The 22611-nt window shown below is 42.2% G+C and overlaps 1 protein-coding gene across 1 annotated transcript; it reads left to right on the plus strand.

Moving 5' to 3' along the window:
• Positions 1–1276: 1276 nt before the first annotated feature.
• Positions 1277–21669, plus strand: AP3M2 (adaptor related protein complex 3 subunit mu 2). Its single transcript, XM_057697215.1, has 8 exons — positions 1277–1549; positions 6058–6229; positions 10905–11042; positions 16106–16191; positions 16410–16543; positions 17908–18115; positions 18365–18509; positions 19641–21669. The coding sequence occupies exons 1-8, from the start codon at positions 1277–1279 to the stop codon at positions 19739–19741; spliced, it is 1257 nt and encodes a 418-aa protein (XP_057553198.1). The 3' UTR covers positions 19742–21669.
• The last annotated feature ends 942 nt before the right edge of the window (positions 21670–22611 follow it).

The raw sequence follows: 22611 nt of genomic DNA on the forward strand, positions 1-22611 counted from the left end.
GGATAGAACTACAATCTGTCATACATAGTGAAGTAAGTCAGAAAGAGAAAGACAAATATTGTATGCTAACTCACATATACGGAATCTAAAAATGGTACTGATGAACTCAGTGACAAGAACAAGGATGCAGATACAGAGAATGGACTGGAGAATTCGAGGTATGGGAGGGGGCGGGGGGTGAAGGGGAAACAGACGAAGCGAGAGAGTAGCACAGACATATATATACTACCAACTATAAAATAGTCAGTGGGAAGTTGTTGTATAACAAAGGGAGTCCAACTCGAGGATGGAAGATGCCTTAGCGGACTGGGGCAGGGAGGGTGGGGGGAGTCAAGGAAGGGAGGGAATATGGGGATATGTGTATAAAAACAGATGATTGAACCTGGTGTACCCCCCCAAAAAAATAAAATAAAAATAAAAAATAAAAATAGTTACATTAAATGTGATTTAGAAAAAAAGAAAAAGGAATAGGCAGCGACCCACATGCTATATAATTTTACATGATTTAGTAACCACGTTTAAAAAAGAAACCAGTTAAATTAATTTTTATATCTTTTGTTTACCTAATATATCCAAAATATCAATATTAAATGTAACCCGTATTAAGTTAATATTGCTAATTGATTTAGTTAATTTGTAATAAATTATTGGTAAGCTATCTTAAATTCTATATTTTCCCATACAAAGCCTTCAAAATCTGGTGTGTGTCTTACATTCACAGCACATCTCAGTTTGGACCAACCACATTTCAAGTGCTCAGGGGCTCCATTTGGCCGATGGCTACCGTGTGAGACTACACAACTATAACCATTTCTTATGTATGTGTGAGTTGTGGCCAAATACATGAAACTCATCAGTGTTCCCTGAAGTCCTCTTGTATGCAAGGAGGCAACAAAAAACATAAGACAGGGTCATTTTTTCTCAAGGAGCTTCCAGTGCGGTTGAGAAAATAGACACTCAAAAATTAAGTCGAACTTTAAATGGATGTGATTCAGGCAGCAGTAAAGATAACTGGACAGTATGTGATTAGCTGACAAGTGAGATGGCTGATAATTACCCTCAGGAATTCTAGGGAAGGATACTTCCGGCTCCTACAGTAGCAGAAGACTTGAGCCTAGTCTTGAAAGATGGGTAAGAAGGCTTGGGCTGCTGGACAGATGGGGAGGGGATTTTGATTGACTGGGACTGATCATAATTTCTCTTGTTTTCAGAGCTGAGCATTTGCAGAGGCTTTCAGACTGAAAAAGACTTTCCTGTCTCACTGACAGTCTCCACCATGATTCACAGCCTTTTCCTGATCAACTCCTCTGGAGATATTTTCCTGGAGAAACATTGGAAGAGCGTGGTCAGCCGTTCTGTTTGCGATTATTTTTTCGAGGCACAAGAGCGAGCGACTGAGGCTGAAAATGTCCCTCCCGTCATCCCCACCCCTCACCACTACCTCTTAAGCGTTTACCGTCACAAGATCTTTTTTGTGGCTGTGATCCAGACGGAGGTCCCGCCTCTGTTTGTCATTGAGTTCCTTCACCGAGTAGTGGACACGTTTCAGGTGAGTGAATGTAAGGAGGTTCATCCCTGTACCTTATAAAGTGTCTTTAGAGTTCTGTTTCCATTGTTTTCAGCCTCAATTAAGGAACTTAAGAAATCAAAACTCTGACATTGCTTACTTCCCCTCCCATCTGATAAGATTCTTGTTTCTATTTATTGAAAGGGCTGCATTTAGAATGACAGACTGTATACTTTTGAACCCGTTGCCTGGGAAAGCCACCCAATTGGTATGGCTGTATACAGTCATTTAAGTTCTAGAGATTAGAATTGTCCTACATTTTGTTCCCAAGGCTGGGGAGTTTCGATTTTTTGTTTATGGTAGACTTGATATTAGTCATGGTTAACGACATTGCTTTGAGTTGCATCAAGAAGTGATGAATGTGGAATGATGTGTACATTTTTTTTTTAATTTTATTGGCTGTGTTGGGTCTTTTTTTTTTTTTTTTTTTTTTTTGCTGTGTGCGGGCTTTCTTTTTAGTTACAGTGAGTGGGGGCTACTCTTCGTTGCAGTGCGCGGGCTCCTCAATGCCATGGCTTCTCTTGTTGCAGAGCACGGGCTCTAGGCGGGTGGGCTTCAGTCGTTGCAGCACGTGGGCTCAATAGTTGTGGCTCACGGGCTCTAAAGTGCAGGCTCAATAGTTGTGGCGCACGGGCTTAGTTGCTCCGCGGCATGTGGGATCTTCCTGGAGCAGGGATCAAACCCGTGTGCCCTGCATTGGCAGGCGGATTCTCAACCACTGCGCCACCTAGGAAGCCCCACATTTTTTAAACTACAATAATTTAATGCCTGTTTTCACACTCCCCGGCAGGGTAATTTGGGAACTCATCCTTCAGCTTGAATTTGGGGTGCTCATTCACAGCACAAGTACCAGTGATGCGCTCTTGTGGCAAACTTAACGTTGGAAAATCTTCTGTGCCTGTAAACACTTAAGTGACACATTTTCCAAGATACAGTTTTCATTTTGAGTTTTTCCTCCAGGAACAGATTTGGAGATCTTGGGGCATGGAGGGCACATGATACCAGGATGTCAGCACCCTTTATAGCACAGGATTTTAGGCTGCCCAGACTCTGGATTCAGATGGTGGGAATCGTCTCCCTGAAAGACTTGCTCAACTTTTGACGGTTGTGATTGTTTGCGTAACTCAAGGATATGTGAGAATCAAGGGCCCCTCAGTTTAACTAATGTGTCATGTCAGGTCTGGGATTAGTCACATGAATACAGAAATTGTGGGACTGGAGAAGAGAATGAAGACCCAGACATCACGATAAAAATTAAAAAGCAAGTCAAAGAGTCCTTTCATTTGCCTTCAGATGTAGATCACATGTTTAGAACAGCTTTCATCCCCAAAGAATGAACATATATTTAAAAATTTTTCCCCCCAGATTCTTTCTGGTAGTACTATTCTGGGATTCTGGTGGCAGAATCTGGTATTCCTTTACACAGTGAAAACCTGAAAATTATAAACCCCCTTACCAGGAAGAACTAGAACCCAGCAGTTTTGACCTTCAACCACCGCTGGGCCTCCTTAGGATTTCCACATGGGATACTTGACCACATTAACAGTCAGCTCCATATCTCTGTAGTGATATTATGTAACTTATTACAAGACAGGAAGTGAGAAATGTTGTTCAATCTACTTGAAACCACAGAGGAATTGGGGGAAAACGGTGAAGTGGCTACTTTGGAAGGCTGGGACTTCAGAGCTTGCCATTTTGGAAGCATTTGTTAAAAGTAAATGGACGCATCCTGATTTTAATGTCCTGTCTTGGTGTGTTCTCCATCTGCGTGCTTTCTGTGGTCCTGGGCTGTGATGGAAGAGTTCCCCTTATGGAAGTGCACGCACTTTGCTGTTGTCCTGTGCTATGCTCACCAGTCTCCTTCTAGCTGCTGATTTATAAAATCGCATTCTGCCTGATTTAGAAAATCGAGGGAGGTGTTTTTTAAAATTTATTTTATTGAACTATAGCTGATTTACAATGTTGTGTTAATTTCTGCTGTATAGCCAAGTAATTCGGTTGTATATGTATATATACACAATTTTTCATCTTCTTTTCCATTATGATTTATCACAGGATATTGAATATAGTTCCCAGTGCTATACAGTGGAGCCTTGTCGTTTATCCATTCTCTATATAAGAGTTTACATCTGCTAACCTCAAACTCCCAATCTATCACCACCTCCCCTTTCCCGTGGCAACCATAAGTCTGTTCTCTACATCTGTGAGTCTGTTTCTGTTTCGTAGATAAGTTCATTTGTGTTGTATTTTAGATTCCACATAATAAGTGGAATATGGTATTTGTCTTTGTCTGACTTACTTCACTTAGTATGATAATCTCTAGGTCCATCCATGTTGCTGCAAATGGCAAAATTTCATTCTTTTTTTATGGCTGAGTAGTATTCTATTGTATATGTGTACCACATCTTCTTTATCCATTCATCTGTTGATGGCCACTTAGGTTGCTTCCATGTCTTGGCTTTTGTGGATAGTGCTGCTGTGAACATAGGGTGCATTTACCTCTTTGAATTATAGTTTTGCCTGGAAATATGCCCAGGAGTGGGATTGCTGGATCATATGGCAGCTCTGCTTTTAGTTTTTTAAGGAACCTGCATACTGTTTTCTATAGTAGCTGCATCAATTTACCTTCCCATTGACAATGTAGGAGGGTTCCCTTTTCTCCAGTGTGGTGTTTTATTTATTTTTCAAAATAAAATCACTCTTGAGAAGGAAATGTGTAACTTTTTTCCCCCATCAATCTCATTTTTTAAAGAAGAAATCTTTTTGTTTTAGAATCATTCCTGATGCCTAAGTACTTTTGGATATTGGAATGTCTTTAATAGTTGATATCATCTGACGTTGTTTAGATTACATCTGGGGTCTGTGTTCAGTTTTGCATGTCATACTTTGAGGAGACTTTGAAAACTAGAGCAAATTAAAAGAAATAGCAAGACCGTGGAAGAATCTAGAAACTTTGCATAGCACGAAGAGTGGGAGGATCAAACAGGGAGTTCTGCCCTGAGAAGAAAAATGGAAGTCAAAGCTTGTCCTACTCCTCAGATTGCTGTGGGGCTGTTAGGTAAACTTGTTCTGTTAGGCAGATCTAGGAAGCAAATTTCAGTTTAGCCAAAGAAAGAACTTTCTAACAGTCAGCGCTGCAGTTGAATAGAATGGGCTTCCTCAAAAGGGGTGAGTTTCCCATCAGTGGATGAATTCCTAGAGGGCTGTCTGAGAGGTCCAGCCGCAGACATGCTGACACTGCCAAGAAAGGCGCACCAAGAGGCCACAAGCCTTTCTCTCTGCATCACTTCAGCATGGTGCGTCGCGGTTTACATGGCGCTTTGTAATTGACAAAGCGCTTTCGTATACACTCTTATCATGCTTAGCTTTTACAACCCTGCGCGTCCCATGGTATTATCCTGATTATACCATTAGAGACATCAAGATCCACATCAGTTAGCATGACTTAATCTAGTAGGTGACAAGGTTATCACCCAGGCCTCCTGATTTGGAATTTAGTGCTTTTTCAACCACCCAAACAAGGTAGTATCTAAGTTTCATTTTTGTTAATAAAAGGACAAAGTGTTATTAGAATCCTAGCATCTTAGAGTAAGGGGAGCCAAAGAGATTTTCCAGTGTACTAACTCATCCCCCTCATTACATTTTCTCTCTCAGTTCTAACGTGCTGCGTGAATGTTAAGGACTAGCCCAACAGTAAGGGTTAAAAAGATTTTCAGGTCCAACGTATGTCATATAAGGTGTTATCATTTTGCATAGTTCTTTCAACTTCAAGTTCATAAACACATAAATAGTCTAGATTCAGTTTTGTATTCTTCGTATTGTATTAGTTGAAGAAACTGAAGAGATCGAATGACTTACTCTAGTTTATGAAAGAAGTTATTAATGACACTCGTACTGTAAATCCAGTCCAGTGTTCTTTCCACCAGACTGGGCAGCCTAAGGGAACCATGGTTATGCTTCATTCACTGATTTTAAGATTTAAAAAATATATATATATTATTTCTTTCTTTCTTTATTTTTGGCTGCGCCTGGTCTTAGTTGTGCCACACAGGCTTTTGGTTGCAGCATGCAGGCTTCTGTTTCTAGTTGTGATGCATAGGCTCCAGAGCGCACGGGCTCAGTAATTGTGGTGCGTGGGCTCAGTAGTTGTGGCACGTGGGCTCAGTAGTTGTGACGTGTGGGCTCAATAGTTGTGGTGCGTGGGCTCTCTAGAGAGAGCTCAGTAGTTGCATCGTGCGGGCTTAGTTGCTTCGGGGCATGTGGGATCTTAGTTCTCTGACCAGGGATCGAGCCTACCTCCCCTGCGTTGCAAGATGGATTCTTAACCACTGGACTACCAGGGATGTCCCCTTCATTCACTTATTTTAGGTGATCCCAGAAATGCAGAGTAACACATGTGGACAGGATTTGATCCTTAGTCTCTGGGAACATTCCCCCATTCATCACCATCTCTGAGTGATAAATGTATATACATACTGTATTTTCATCAGGATTATTTTGGAGTCTGCTCAGAGCCAGTGATAAAAGACAATGTGGTTGTGGTGTATGAGGTATTGGAAGAGATGCTTGACAATGGGTTTCCATTGGCTACCGAGTCGAACATCCTCAAAGAACTGATAAAGCCGCCCACCATCCTTCGCACTGTTGTCAACACCATTACAGGTACGAGAGGGGCCCCTTGGAAGGCTGGATGGGGCTTAGCCCATGCTATGCATTGTTTCTAGTGCTTGTCTTTGGGGATCTCAAATGTCCAGGTGCTTTAATTTTGTTCTTTATATATAGTCTTTGAATATAACCTGAAATATATTTTTGTTATATAGAAGATACTATGATTCCAATGACAGAATGACCTGTTCTCCTTTAAAAATAATTTTTCCTGATTATAGAAGAAGTACTTGATTGTTGTAGGAATGTCGGAAATACAGAAAAGCACAAAGAACATGAAAATAACGTATAGTATATATATGTTTTTTATCTAGATAGATGGATAATGGATGGACGGGTGTAACTTTTTAAAACAACAATCTTCTATATTTTTAAAAACTTACCTTTCATCAGTGTTTTGTGAGCACTACCCCATTATAATAAATATTCATCTATATCATCTTTGGTGACTTTATAATTTTCTGCCATATGGAATGGACCCCAGGTCTATTTACTGTGTCCCTGTTTATGATGTTTCTAATTCTTTGTTCTTTTAAATAACAAGAAATTCGTATTCTTATGCCTAAATCTTTGTGCACATCTATAATGATATCTTTTCAGTACTAGGAATGGAAGTGCCAGATCAGAGGGTGTGCACATTTTAAGGACCTTAATGCATGTGTCCAGTTGCCCCCCGAGAAGTTACATCAGTTTCTATTTTCAGTAAAATGCCTATGCACCCTGGCCAATGCTATTGTTATTGTTATTAACTTTTTTTTTCGATTCCTATTGTTATTAATTTTTTTAAAAACTTCGGCAATTTGATAACTTAGTGATAATCTTGTTATTTACACACTTGTTAGTACTAAGGAAGTTAAAACCTGTTCAAGGGTCTTGGCTGTTTTTCCTCTATTGTGATTTACCTTTTCGTGTCTTTTGCCCATTTTTTGTTGTTGTTGAAATGTTTTTCTTTTTTCCTCCTAATTTAAAAGTATTCCTTTCATTTAAGGGTATTAAACTATCATATATGCTCTAAGTACACATGATAGTTTGCAGGAGTCTCTGTGTATTTTGAATGCTCTGTTGCAGATGTTTTCTCACGTCCTGTCCCTGGTCATTTAACAGTGTTCAAGATGGTGTTTGTTTAGCCACATCTAAAGTTTTTTGATGTAGTCAAAATAATCATTCTGCTTCATTACGCTTTTATATTTTGGGTCTTGCTTAATATATAAACAAGAGTTTTCATGGAATTTGACAAACTGATTGAAAAATACATTTAAAAAGGTAAAATATGCAAGAATAGCCAGGGTAATTCTGAAAAGTAATTACAAAGGGGTTGGAAGAATTTACCCTGTCAAATATCAAGACATATTTAAGTTCACATAGTACGTGAGACAAAAACTCATAGAACAGATATACTGTGAGAGCCAAGACAGTTTGGGGGAAAAATATTTCTTAAAGAAGAGTTAATTTTTTCTTTGCTTATCTATATTGAAATTTTTCTTCATCTAACATGTGAAGAAGGGAGAATCAAGGGAGTCTTGTAATTTTATGACTTGTCTGTTTCCCTTTTTAGCTCTTCTGAGCTAAAGCTAGACGATTAAAAGTAAAATTTGCTGTTAAAGCCCGTTTTTCCACTTAAAAATATAGCCTGAATAACTTTCCCTGTCATTAAATATTATTATATAATGTTTTTAATGGCTGTAGAATAGTCCATTGTATAGCTGCTCTATAATCTATTTAGCCATTTTTGTATTGTTGGACACTTGGATTATTTCCAAACTTTAGCAGTAGTAAATACTTCTAATGAGCATTTCTTCATACATGATTTTTTCTGAGAATATATTCCTAGAGGTATAATTGGTGGATCAAATGGCCAATGAAATATTGTTTTTTTTATTCATATTACTAAGCTGCCTTCCATTAAGGCTTTATCTAATTGCTTTTTAATTGACCAGTATAAGAGTACTGAGAATATATAAATAATAGTTTTTAATAGTGTCTATGAAAGCTTGAAGCTTGCTGTCCATGCTACTGTGGTCACACCTGAAAAACAAACAAGCAGACAAACAAAAAGAGTAAGAGAAAAAAATGTGTCCTATCAGATTCAAGATATATTATGAAGTTTAGGTAATTTTTTAAATATAGTATTAGCCCATTAATAGACAAATAGACAATTGGGGTAAAGTAGAAAGTCCAGAAACAGATTCTTTTATAGGAATTTGGTATAGATAAATGTGCTCATATATCAAATCAGCGGACTGAGGGCCAGTTGTTAAATATATTGTATTGGGACAGTCAGCTTTGATATAGAAAAGAAATGAAGTTCCCTTACTCACTCTATACACAAAGTAAATTCCAGCCGGATCAAGAGTTAAACACAAACTTTATAATTGTTAGAAGAAAACATTGGAAAATGTCTTTTTGACCTCAAAAAAGGGAAAGTCTTTTTTTTTTTTATTTCTTCTCCTTATTATTTTTTAAGCTCTTTATTGGCATATAATTGCTTTACACTCTCGTACCAGCTTTTGAGGTACACCAAAGTGAATCAGCTGTATTTATACATATATCCCCATATCCCCTCCCTCTCTCGACTCCCTCCCACCCTCCCTGTCCTGACCCTCTAAGGCATCACCCATCATCGAGTTGATCTCCCTTTGTTATACAGCAACTTCCCACTAGCTATCTGTTTTTCAGTTGGTAGTGTATAAATGTCTATGCTACTCTCTCACTTCATCCCAGCTTCCCCTTTGCCCCCTGCCCCCCACCCCAAGCCCATGTCCTCCAGTCCATTCTCTGCATCTGCATCCTTATTCTTGCCATCACTGGGTTCATCAGTACCATTTTTTTTTTTTTTTTAAATTCCGTATATATGAGTTAGCATACAGTATTTGTTTTTCTCTTTCTGGCTTACTTCACTCTGTATGACAGACTCTAGGTCTGTCCACCTCATTACATATAGCTCCATTTCATTCCTTTTTATGACTGAGTAATATTCCATTGTATATATGTGCCACATCTTCTTTATCCATTCATCTGTCAGTGGGCGTTTAGGTTGCGTCCATGTCCTGGCTATTGTAAATCATGCTGCAGTGAACATTATGGTACATGTTTCCTTTTGGATTATGGTTTTCTCTGGGTATATGCCCAGGAGTGGGATTACTGGATCATATGGTAGTTCTATTTTAGTTTTTTAGGGCACCTCCATACTGTTTTCCATAGTGGCTGTACCAACTTACATTCCCACCAACAGTTCAGGAGAGTTCCCTTTTCTCACACCCTCTCCAACATTTATTGTTTCTAGATTGTTTTGATGATGGCCATTCTGACTGGTGTGAGGTGATACCTCATTGTGGCTTTGACTTGCATTTCTCTAATGATTAGTGATGTTGAGCATCTTTTCATGTGTTTGTTGGTCATCTGTATGTCTTCTTTGGAGAAATGTCTGTTTAGGTCTTCTGCCCATTTCTGGATTGGGTTATTTGCGTTTTTGGTATTAAGCTGCATGAGCTGCTTGTATATTTTGGAGATTAATCCTTTGTCAGTTGCTTCGTTGGCAAGTATTTTCTCCCATTCTGAGGGGAAAGTCTTTTTTAAAAAATATATTTTCTTCTAGTTCTTTCATGGTTTTATTTTTAGATTTAATTTTTTAATCCATTTGGAAATTGTCTTTGTAAAGTAAGGCTCTACGTTTTTTTCTCCAAAATTGTCAGTCAGTTTCCCTAGCACTATTTATTGAATACTTCATCCTTTTTCCTCATTTTAAAATGATATTTTTATCTTGTACTAAGTCATTATTGGATTTTTGGTCTGTTTTTAGGCTTTCCTGCCTTATTACCATACTGCTTTAATTCTTATAGCTGTTGATATGTTTTAATACATAGTGCCTCTTTTTAAGAAAACAAATTTGTTTGTTTTCAATATTCTGGGCTCATTTAAAATCCTAAAAGCTTTGTCAGTGCCTAAATCATCTATGAATACTAAGAAGTCATTTTCCTGAATCTCACCTAAATCTAGAAAAGATACCTGAGAACCATCTATCTTAACTAAAGTGTTTTGTAAACATGCTGCTTATATGTGTGTTTAATGTTTCCTTCTTTAGATTAAAAAGATCCCGGTTATAGAAGAAGGAAATAGATTTTAAATTAGTTCTACTATTTCAGAATTTCAATATAGAACCTTTGAATTAAAAAAAATTTTTTTTTGATACCTGTGGGAGAAAAAAAGTCAAGGAATCAATTTACAGTTCTTACAGACAGGGAATGATACAACTTATATTCTTTTTATAAGTTTCAGTATTGTTATAAAAGAGATTATGTCGATGTATACATTTTAATACCTGATATAAATGTACCTAAGAACCTACCTCAAACTAGAATACCATTTTTACCCATGAAAATTTTATATCAATATGTAGGTTACCATCCCTACTGAAAGCCAATGCATTATTTAAGCTGCAAGCTATTGTGCCATTTGAGAGACCAAGTTCAGGTTACTTTCAAAACTAAAATATTCTGTTTCTCAGGTAACTTTTTAACTAGGTTGCCGAGATAGAAGTTGGGAAAACAGTAATCTTTTTTTTGGAAAAATTCTTCAATTAAGTGCATGAATAGTGGATAGAAACGTCTAAGGAAGTGTTCTCTGGTTATTAGATAATTGGTTACATCTAATTATCAAGTATTCACTGTCTCAGGAAGCACCAACGTGGGTGACCAGCTTCCCACTGGGCAGCTGTCCGTGGTGCCTTGGCGACGGACTGGGGTGAAATACACCAACAATGAGGCCTATTTTGATGTGATTGAAGAGATTGATGCCATCATTGATAAATCAGGTAGGTGCTTTCAGCCTGTTCACAGAGCTATGAAAATAGAAAGCAGCCCCTTTCAGATTGTGCTTGCTAGTATCAAAATTATCCCCCATTCAAGGTCATTCATTTTATTTTATTTTATAAATTTATTTATTTATTTTTACTGGCTGTGTTAGGTCTTTGTTGCTGTGTGCGGGCTTTCTCTAGTTGTGGCGAGCAGGGGCTACTCTTTGTTGTGGTGCGCCTGTTTCTCATTGTGGTGGCTTCTCTTGTTGCAGAGCACAGGCTCTAGGTGTGTGTACTTCAGTAATTGTGGCACGCAGGCTCAACAGTTGCGGCTCGTGGGCTCTAGAGCACAAGCTCAGTAGTTGTGGCGCACGGGCTTAGTTGCTCTGCGGCATGTGGGATCTTCCCAGACCAGGGCTTGAACCCATGCCCCTGCATTGGCAGGCAAATTCTTAACCACTGCACTACCAGGGAAGTCCCAAAACTATGCAATTCTTTTAATATTGGCAGATCTAGGACCACGTTGGGCCAGGTAGTCTGTAAGTATTATCGTCCATTCCCTTTAGGCAGGGAGGTAGTATCAAGACTCTTCTTTGGTCAGTTTTGACTTCTTTCCCACCCCTGGTTTCATTACTTAATGAAGCTCAGGTTCTTGATGTCTTACCGCAGAAAGAATTCAGTGAGAGACAAAGTGATAGGTAAGAATTGGTTTTATTTTGAGAGAAACACTCCACAGACAGATTATGGGCCATTTCAGAAGGTGAGAAAGGCCCAAGGTCATTCATTTTAACTTAGTACCTGCTTTGTGTTGAGCATTGTGTATTAGGACGGGACTGAAATATTATGATGTAGATGACATGATCATACGTGTAGAAACTCCTAAAAACTCCAACCAAATACTGTTAAAACTCATAAATTCAATAAAGTTGCAGGATATGAAATTAGCATACAAAAATCAGTGGCGTTTCTGTACACAAACAATGCACTAGCCAAAAAGGGAACTAAGAAAACAATCCCATTTACAATAGCAACAAAAAGAATAAAATACTTAGGAATAAACTTAACCAAAGAGACATACCCTGAAAATTACAAAGCACTGATCAAGGAAATTAAAGAAGAACAGGTAAATGGAAAGACAAATGCTGTGCTCATGAATCAGAAGAATTAATATTGTTAAAGTGTTCGTAACACCCAAAGCAGTCTATCCCCATCAAAATCCCAGATGCTATCCACATCAATATCTCAATGACATTCTTTATAGAAATAGAAAAAACAATCCTAAAATTCACATGGAACCACAAAAGGCCTCGAAAAGCCAAAGCAGTCTTGAGCAAGAACAAAGCTGGAGACTTCACAATTCTAGACTTCAAAATATATTACAAAATTACAGTAATCAAAACTGTATGGTAATGTCATATAAACAGCTGTGTATCCCAGTGAAACAGAATAGAAAGCTCAGCAATAAATCCATGTGTTTACAGTCAACTCATCTTCAACAGGAGTACAGTGGGGAGAGACTAGTCTCTGCAGTAAGTGGTGTTGGCAAAACTGGATGTTCCACATGTCAAAGAATAAAATTACCCTTGTCTCATACCACATACAAAGCCAACTCCAAATGGATAAAATACCTAAACATAAGATCTAGAACCATAAAACTACTAGTAGAAAATGTAGGGAAGAGGCTTATTCACACTGGCCGGGACAAAGACAGAAAAAAGCACCACCAAAAGCAGAGACAACCGAAGGAAAAATAGACAAATGGGATTGCATCAAACAAAAGAGCTTCTGTACAACAAAGGAACCAATCAACAGAGTGAAAAGACAACCTACAAATGAGAGGAAATACCTGCAAACCATATATCTGATAAGGGGTTAATATCGAAAATACATGAGGAACTCATACAATTCAATAGCGAAAAAACCCAGATAACCAAAAAGCGGGCAAAGGACCTGAAGAGACGTATTTCAAAAGACACACACGTGGCCGGCAGGTGTATGCAAAGGTGTTCAGGGTCAGCAGTCATCAGGGAAAAGCAAGTCAAACCCACAGTGAGATATCCCCTCACACCTCACATCAGAAAGACAAAGTATTGGCAATGATGCGGCAGAAACGGAACCCTGTGCGCTGTTGGGGGGAGTGTAAATTGGTGCAGCCACTATGGAACAGTATGGAGGTGCCTCAGAAAACTAAAACTCCCTTATGATCCAGCAATCCCACTTCTGGGCGTAGATCCAAACAAAACGAAATTAGTATCTCGAAGAGATATCCGCACCCCCGTGTTCACTGCGGCATTAGTCACAATAGGCGAGATACAGAAACAAGCTAAATGTCTGTTGATGGATGGGTGGATAAAGAAGAGGTGAGATAAGACGCCCTTACACACAGGAATTTATTCAGCCATAAAACGAAGGAAATCCTGTCATTTGTGACAACATAGATGAACCCAGAGGACGTGATGCTAAGTGAAATAAGCCAAGCACAGGAAGACACACATTGCATGATCTCACTTATATGTGGACTCTGCAGTAGTCAGCCTCGTAGAAGTAGAGCCGTGGTTACCAGGGATGGGGGAAAGGGAGGTGGCGAGATGTTGGTGACAGGGTACAGAGTTTCAGGTCTGCCAGATGAAAAAGTTCTGGAGATACAATGTACGGCACGGTGACTACAGTTGTATACTTTTTTATTTCACTGTTATTGAGGTGTAATTGACAAAATTGTAAGATACTTAGAATGTAGATTATGGTGATTTGATATACCTATACATTGTGAAAGGATTCCCGTCAGCTGGTTTAGTGAACACTTCTATCACCTCACGTGTGTATTATCTACTTGAAATTTGCCAAGAGCATAGGGCTGAAGGGCTGTCACCACCAAAACCCCCAGCTAAGTATGTGGGGTGATTGATATGCTAATTAGCTTCATCCTGGGGGTCACTTCGCAGTGTATACATCAAGTCGGGTACCTTAAATGTGTACAATTTTTATTTGTTGATTATACCTCAACAAAGCTGGGGGTAAAAAAACAATAGAAAAACATAATGCAGACCAGCACTGAGCTAAGGCTTTTCCTAGTTTTATCCTCTCAAGTGAAAAAAAGTAACACTCTAATCTCTTGTTGATCAGATTTCCTTTTGGAAGTATTTGACTCTCAGTTCTCACCGCAGAACTCAAGTTGTAATCACTGAAATTCAGGGAGCCTCCTTTTCTATCCATTCAGATAGGTTAATATGACCACAAGTCCTTGGAGCTTAGGAATTTATAGAAAGTTCTCTTCACACGCATGAATTCATTCATCCAACAAGTGCTTACAGAGAACAAGTGCCGGAGCATGGGCACGTGACGGTGACTAAGATACGGTCTGTGGCTGCAGGAAGCTTCCTGAAGTTCTAGGAAGGGAGAAAGGGAAAGTGATGGAGCATAAGAGATTTTGCTCTTTACAACTCGCTCTCTCCCACCCAGAGCCAGCTAACCCTTTGTCAGGAGAATGAGTAGGAGTTAGTCAGACCTGCGTGGATTTGGGAGCAAAGCAGTGCAAACACTTTAGCATGAATAAAACACTGTTGGGAAGTAAAGTAGCTCAGCATGACTGGATTGAGAGGTGTTAAAAAAAAAAAAAGAAAGAAAGAAAAGTAAGTGATAAGGCTTTAAAACAAAGTAGGCATAGCAGCTTTTCATATTAGCCCCAAACTGGAAAGGACCCAAGTGTCCATCAGGAAGAGAAAGGATAAAGAAATGTCGGTAGGATCACACCATGGAATACTATAAAGAAAAAGAACCGCAGGTGCACCTGGTAGCGTACATGAATGAAGCTCACGGTATTGAGCGGCAAAGTCAGAAACGTAAGATCATATACATTTATGTGAAGTTTGAAAACAGGTGCAATTTAATCTAAGGTACTAGAAGTCAGAATTTCAGGGAGTCAGATGAACTGCGGTGAGCAAGAAGAGCACGCTGGGGTGCAGGTGGGACTTGCCTAGGTGTGGACATACTTAAAAATTCATTGAGCTGGACATTTAAGATATTTCTACTTTATTATTTCAATGAAAAAGTAAAAAACCAAAACCCCCAAAGCTCTAGATAGCTAGCTCATGAAGAGTCTTGTATGCCATTTTAAGGAGAACCATTTGGAGCGATTGAAGAGTTGGGAATAAGTTGACAAGCTTTGTTGTTTAGAACGTGCAGCGTGGCTCGGAGTGGGGGGAGCCTGGGGGCAGGGAGGCAGGAGGCTGTGGTTCCCTGACGGTAGTGAGGATGGAGAGGAAGGGAGAAGTGATGGGAAAGAGGGGATGGAGCCTTGGTCGGGTTCGGGCGCTGAAGGGGTGGAAGTCGACAAGGACGCATCTGTGTTTCTGGCTTAGGCAACAGGATAGATGGTTTCAACGTGAAGGTAAAGAAAAGAGGAGTTGCAGATTCAGGAGTGAAGATGATGGACTCACTTTTTGACACGTGGAGCTTGAAGATGTGAAAAGATGTACACATGTAAAGGATGTCCAAAGAAGGAGAAACCTGCAGAAGGCAGGAGGGAGACGAGCTAGAAAAACAGAAAACAGGAGCGGGTAGGAGAAAAGGAAACACTCGAAAGAAAGAAGTGGTCTCAGAGCCCCGCAGCAGGGAGAGCCTCGGGGTGAAGACCGGAAGTATCCATTCTGTTTGGTGGCAGGACTCCTTGGTGCCCTTAGGGAGAGCGCTTTCGATATGAATTCGTTGTTCTGAACCGTTAGTTAAAATAGTGACGTTCTGTTTGATTCTGGTACTAGGTTGAAAACTCCTTTAGGCTAGTAACTGTCTCACCAATCTTTTATCCCCACTGCTTTATCAGAGTGTCTCGTGCTTGATATGCAGTTGATAAAGGTTTGGAAGGAGGACCGATGGATTGCGTAGATGATTTGGATGGATGGATGGATGGATGGATGGATGGATGGATGGATGGACAGAAGGAAGGAAGAAAGAACAGGGGAGGTGAGGAGGAAGGAAGGAAGGTAATAGGATGAGAGGAAAAGAGAAAGTTAAAGAAGGAGGGAAGGAGGAGGTAAGTTGGAAGGGACGGAGAGGGTTTTACCTTCTTTCTTATTCTGTCTCAGGGTCCACAATCACTGCTGAGATCCAGGGGGTGATCGACGCCTGTGTCAAGCTGACCGGAATGCCCGACCTTACTCTTTCCTTCATGGTAAAATCCTGGGCCGGAGATTTAGTTCTGGGGAAATTAGATGCTTCTGGAATGACAGAGAGGTGGGAAGGGGGTGGAACCAGACGTGGTCAAGGACAGCCGCAAAGCTCGTGTTGGGCTTGAATTTCCCACGAGTAGCGACAGATCTGTGTGTGTCTCAGTGAAAAGAGCACCTGAGTGTGTAATGCCTGCTTGTTGCTCTGCCTGCCTCCACCCAGAACCCCAGGCTGCTGGACGACGTCAGCTTCCACCCCTGCGTCCGCTTCAAGCGCTGGGAGTCGGAGCGCATCCTCTCCTTCATCCCCCCCGACGGCAACTTCCGCCTCCTCTCCTACCACGTCAGCGCGCAGAAGTAAGCAGCCGCTTACCTAAGGGTGGAGCGCGCGTGCGCGTGTGTGCACCCGTGTGCGCGCGCGCACCCGTGTGTGCAGGCGCGTGCGTGTTTGGAAACAGTATCCACCATGATGAACCCAGGGTCTGGGGTTACCTGGGCTCCAGGTAGCTACTTGGGGAACCTCAGCTTATCCTTTCCGTGTCTGTTCTCTTATCTAAGAAAGTTGAAGGAATAAAAGGAGTAAGTAATGAAGTAATAAGTACGTTGAAAATAATAAAAGTACCTTGTTATGAGGGTTGAATAAGAGAATCTAAATAGTGCTTCGCAGAAAGTAAGTGCTTGTTAAGTTTGCTGCTGTTATTTTGTTGTTTTATTATATGCCTAAACAGGAACATTTTTTTTTGTCTGAGATTGGAATCTGAGAACATCTGTATTCAATCCTCTTCATTCGAAACAGCTGTGAATGGGGCTGTGAAAAACCATAACATTCAGTGATTTTTGATCTTGAACATTCTCGTTCCTGTGGAGTCCGAGGGCTTTCAGGGGAAGGTGTGTAGTAGAAGGTATGCGGACTGAAGAGAGCCGCAAGCCTCACAGCCACTGAAACCCTCCTGTGGGATTCGAAATAAATACCTTAGGGAAATGTCTGAGCGCATGAGGACAAAGGCTCAGGAATCAGACTATCCACACTGAAGCCCCACCTTCGGTACTTATGACATGTGACCTTGGCAAGTTAGTTAACGTCAGTTAAGTATAAGGACATCAGTATTCATGACATCAGGGCAGAGGCAGTGCCTTCTTCATAGTTATGGGGAAGATTAAATGAGCTGATAGAGAGAAAACCTGTAGGGTAGTGTAGGCCACAGGAAGTACTCCACAGATGCTCAGGACCGTGACACCTTTCCTATCATTCTGTGGCTGCTCTGTTTCCTCTTCTGTCAGACGGTGACGACCCTACCCCTTACAGTTTTTTAAGGATCAAAGTCAGGTGAAAGCACTCTCTAGGAATTGTAAAAGCTCCTTGAGGTATGAATATTATCCACAGTAATTACTGGTCAAGTACAATAATTACTGGTCACGTGTCACAAAATAAAACAACTGTGGTTTTGTTTGCCACGCCGTTTTCTCTTAGTCCGCCGAGTGTACTCTTCGGTTTCATTGATATTATTCAAAGAGTCCTTCGAAGAGTTAGTTTACTTACTAGTCAGCATCTTAGCTTTACAAAAAGAAAGCGATTAAAGGTGTCTAGAGGGTTTTTCTGTGCTTACTTCGTAAGATAAGGAAGCGGGTGAGGGGGCAATGCTGCCCGCGGGGCCAGAAAGGGCACCGTGACCATTTTTCCGCTACATTAACGACATGGGCTTTTGGTCCCTCTTTTCCAGCCTGGTGGCGATTCCCGTGTACGTGAAACATAACATCAGCTTCCGGGACAGCAGTTCTGTGGGCCGCTTTGAGATAACGGTGGGGCCTAAGCAGACTATGGGGAAGACCATCGAGGGGGTGACCGTCAGCAGCCAGATGCCCAGAGGCGTCCTGAACATGAGCCTCACGCCGTCGCAGGGGACGCACACGTTCGACCCAGTTACCAAGGTAGGGGACCAAGCGGGAGGCGCGCGTTGCCCACGGTCTAAACCCCGGGAGCTCTGTGGGACCCTTTATAGCGTGTGGCTTGAAGGGGAGACTGATGCAAGGGCCGTGGAGATAATTTATGGTAGCAAACAGTATGTTCTGCTGGGAAACCCCCTGGGGGCCACTGAGGATACTGTGAATGGATGCCCTGAGCTCCGGCGCCTGGGATGAAGGTTCTACTGTAACGTCTCCTCTCCTGTTTCTTTGGAGATGCTGTCTTGGGATGTAGGAAAAATAAATCCCCAGAAGCTCCCAAGTTTGAAGGGGACCATGAGTCTTCAGGCTGGAGCTTCCAAACCAGATGAGAACCCCACCGCCAACCTGCAGTTTAAGATCCAGCAGCTGGCCATCTCTGGTGAGCGGCACCCAGCCCGGGGAGGCGCGGCCAGGCAGCCTCCCCGAGGCCCCCTCTCTGCAGCGCTGGGTTTCGTTACCTGATACGTGGTCTTTACTCAGATCTTCCCTAGCACATTTCTAGAGAAAGTCTCTAATCCTTACTTCGAAGTTGGCTTCCGTGATGTGAATAAAAGTGGCTGAGACACACGTGAGAAGGAAAGAGTGTTGGAGACAGAAGTGCTCACAGGCCATTGCTGAGTCACCCCGGGGCGCTGATTGGGAGTCCGGGGTTTTCAGTACGGGGACGTGTCTGTATTCTCAGCTGATGACTGGAAGGAATGGCCCTCCTTTCCCCCCATTTCAGAAGATTTCACAGGTGCTGTTATCCTTGGGAACCCTTGGGCCTATGCGCGTCAGGGACTATGGTCTACGCCCCCCGCAGGGTGATGGTTAGAATAACAGTCACCCCGTAGCGGGCGTTTATTACATGCCAGGAGCTAGTTTAAGTCTTTTCATACATTTTCCCGTTTCATCCTTAGAACCACCCTTTCAGGTGGATGGGAGATGACTTCAGCTTTACATGAAGTTCCTGTTTTCTTTACCAATGGACCTTTTCTAGTTTAAATGGTTAGAATTCATTTAAACGATAAGCTCTTTCATCTTAAAATACTTAGTAAACTGTAAAGCTCTGCACAGTATAAAATGTTCTTTTCTTAGTGCAGTGAGGATATTTAGGAATCATTAATGTATTAATTCATCATTTTTCATCGTTAACTTATTTAGTTAGTTATACCTTTATCTGATGAGGAATTTGTTGTTTTTGTTCAACCCCATATCTTGAGGAAAATCTGGGGCAATCTTATTTTTCCCTTACCCTCTTTTCAGCCTGCATATAACTTTCTGCCCTTTCCACTTCAGGAAAAGGGCTCCTGTCTGGCTAGCTTTTTGTTGGGACAGGGTTTTATTTTCAGCCTGTGTACCAAGAGTGAGATGTCGGCTGCCTTTAAGGGATGTAAATAAGGGCAGGCATTTTCCAGTTCACTGTCACAGCTCTCACCAGCCCACTCTCTGAGTGTTAAAATGAATTTAAACAGCTATGCTACCTGCTCCTTTTGAATAATGCTTCTGTCTTACTCTTCCTTCCCTCTAGGACTCAAAGTGAATCGTCTGGATATGTACGGAGAGAAGTACAAACCCTTCAAGGGCATAAAATACATGACCAAAGCTGGAAAGTTCCAAGTTCGAACCTGAAGGGAGAGTTTTGCAAAGGGAACCGTCACGAACACTTTTTCATTTCTTACTTGTCTAAAAGTAAAACCTATCAGCCTTCTCCTAGGTCAGTGCCCCCTCTGGACCACCGCTCCCATTTTCCCGTAGCCTTCAGTGCCCTGGAGCTAACGAAGGGAGGCAGGGCCGCCAGGGAGGCCTGGGCAGAACTGATGCCGGCAGCACCAACTCAGTTCTCGAAGCAGAGGCCTACCGTGCAGGGGGAGGTTCTGGACGCTGTATTTAACTATTTGTAACGCGGTTACCATAGGAAAAGACCAGCATTTCTTGCTTGCTTGGCTGTAATTATCTTAAGCCAAGGAAAGACTTTTTTGTTTTTGTTTCTCAAGAAAGATTGGAGGGAAAGAGAGCAAGCTTGGAAGGAAACGAATGTTAGTCCAGGAAGGGCCGGGAAGGCTCTGCAGTGTGAACTCCGCACGCGCACCACACGCTGAAGTCAGGGAGGCGGGAGGAGCCGCCCAGCTCCACCTGCGGGAGGGCTGGGGGGAACACAGTTGAGTGAGTTTCTTTCTGACCCCTCCACTTGCATACAAACATAAAAATGTGCACTTCTAGAAGTGGACTGGAAGCGTCTTAAATTTGAGTTCACCATTGACGTAGAAAAGCGAGTAGAATCAGATGTTCCCGTAAAGACTGCAGGGCCCTCCAAGCAGTTTTCAGGTACTGACGGCCGCCTGCCTCCAACACTGGGCCCGGCATCTTCAGCGAGGCTGACCTGCCCCCTCGGGGCCGGGGGTTCCCTGAGATGCCTCTTTCCCTCCCCTCGCTCTGCAGAATTCCCGTTCCCTGAGGAGAGTTTCAGAGAAGCCAATCCCATCCCCCCCAGGGCAGCACGTTGTGTGTCACAGGGTTGGAGTGTAGACACCCCTCCTCGTGCCACCTCTGTGACCCAGCGGTTCCTCGTTCACGTCCGTCAGTGCTGGCCTGGTGCCGGAGTCCGACCTGCCCGCCTGTACCTTTTCCAGCGGTGACCCTAAGTGAAAAGGATGCTGACGGCTGAGGGCCCGGCCGGTTCTGGGAGCTGCCCAGTAAAGTTATCTCCTTAGGTTTCCACGGCATAATATATTTATTAACAATATATATCGACCAGTCCGTTTTTGTTTCAAGACAAAAAAAAAAAATCTCCTAAATCATTGAATAAAACTGATGCTATAGGAAGATGGGCCGCGTTGATCGTATGTAGCCTGGTTTAAGAAACATGGGCGACTGAAGGCAGACCTCGGGCCTTCCCAGGGGGTTGTTTTTACTCTGTCTAGTTCAGTCTGCCCATTACCCATTTAAATATTTATAGAAAAGACAGGTTTTTAAAATTACACCTTTAAGGAGCAATATTGTGCCCTGCTTCGTGCATGGAGAAAAATGAAGACCTTGTACTCTCCCAACCCTACAATTTTTCTCTAAAGCCGTATTTCCAAATACTTAAGCAATTTTTTTTTTTTTTTAGTTTTCTCTTCCTGCTACCTGGACTTGTTTTTGCTGCAGAATAATGTTTTGTGATTTTCCTCTGGGGTCAGTTGTGCTGTGTACAAGCAGATGTGTCTCATACCCCATCCCTCCGGAATCTGTCCTAGATTCCCAGGTCCCCTGCACACCTGAGATTCCAGAACACTGGAACTAGTTCTCCCAAGGGCCCGGGAGGATTTCGGGGTTTCCTTGGTCACAGGAAACAATCTTGGTCCCTGAATATTAGTCCAGCTGTCTTACTCCCTCCAGGGCAGCTCATCCTAATGTCAAGGGAAGAACTTAAGGAGAAATAGAGCATCGGGGCTGTGGGACCCGCAGGCCTTAGCATGGCAGGCAACCCTGGGCGGCAAACCCCTGGACACCCCCTCCACCCGGTGGTGTATTAGCATGGGTGGGGCCGGGTGCCTCCACTGAGCCACTCGGTTCTATACGTGTTCCACGTGCTGAAGCATCTTCTCTGTTTAAATCTTAATAAAGTTGAGTGTTACCAGTCGTTTGTGTCCTGAGTGTCTGTTACTGGGACCAGTGGTGCACACACACCCCAGTGGAAGCAGGAAGAGGAAACCAATTCAGGGGGATCTCACTGCTTCCATGCTTTCCAGCCAGCAGCCCCGAAACCATGTGTGTCGTTTGGGGATGTCGGTGTTAACGTCATTGTGAAAGCTGTGAGAGCAAACGTGCAGATCAATCATATCATGTCCCCCCCCCCCCCAGTGTGTGCAAGACAAAACCATTCAAGCTGCTGTGTCTGTTCTAGTGCTCTCCCCATCCTCTCCATCCTCTTGGGTTGATTAATTTGGGCATGAAGCAGGGCTTCGAGGTCCTAGTCATCCGGGGTCTCCTGTCAAGTGTAGACAAGGGTCCCCCCCCACGTCTGTCCTGATTTCCTCCTCTAGGTACCTCGTGGCCTAGAGACTGAGAGAGCTTTCTGTTTTCTAACCACACGTGTTGTTGAGAGTTTCTATCCCATCCTGTCTGTTTCAGTCGTTCACACTCTTCCTTTGGTTTGGCTGTTTCCCTAGCCTTATGGCCTGACCAGGTACGTTTTGTAACACTTGTACTTTCCTCTGTGGCCACTAGGTGGTGACTCAGTGCCAGCAATGACATTCATTTAATTGTTAGAATTTTATAAAAGGGAATTGAATTTGAAACTCTTAAACTTTTCCCCAAGATCCTAAGTACCGGGGATTTTGTGAGTCTTTGGCTTTCAGAGTTAAATGTGGAAACAAAATTTATGACACTCTTTTGACAACCTGACTTAAGATTGGGGCTCCAGGGAGACAGTAGTTTCTATGATTTGAGTTCCTTTAGGTCTTTACCCATTAAAACTATCTGCACAGTTATCTGAGAATCTTTTTTGGTTTTTGGGT

The sequence above is a fragment of the Hippopotamus amphibius genome, chromosome 10, assembly GCF_030028045.1.
Source record: "Hippopotamus amphibius kiboko isolate mHipAmp2 chromosome 10, mHipAmp2.hap2, whole genome shotgun sequence".
Taxonomy (NCBI): Eukaryota; Metazoa; Chordata; class Mammalia; order Artiodactyla; family Hippopotamidae; genus Hippopotamus; species Hippopotamus amphibius.

Coding starts and splice junctions, on each gene's coding strand:
- AP3M2 (XM_057697215.1), top strand. CDS start 1,277: ATGATTCACAGCCTTTTCCTGATCAACTCCTCTGGAGATATTTTCCTG. Junction 1,550..6,057: donor GAGTAGTGGACACGTTTCAG/GTGAGTGAATGT, acceptor TATTTTCATCAG/GATTATTTTGGAGTCTGCTC. Junction 18,510..19,640: donor CCAGCAGCTGGCCATCTCTG/GTGAGCGGCACC, acceptor CCTTCCCTCTAG/GACTCAAAGTGAATCGTCTG.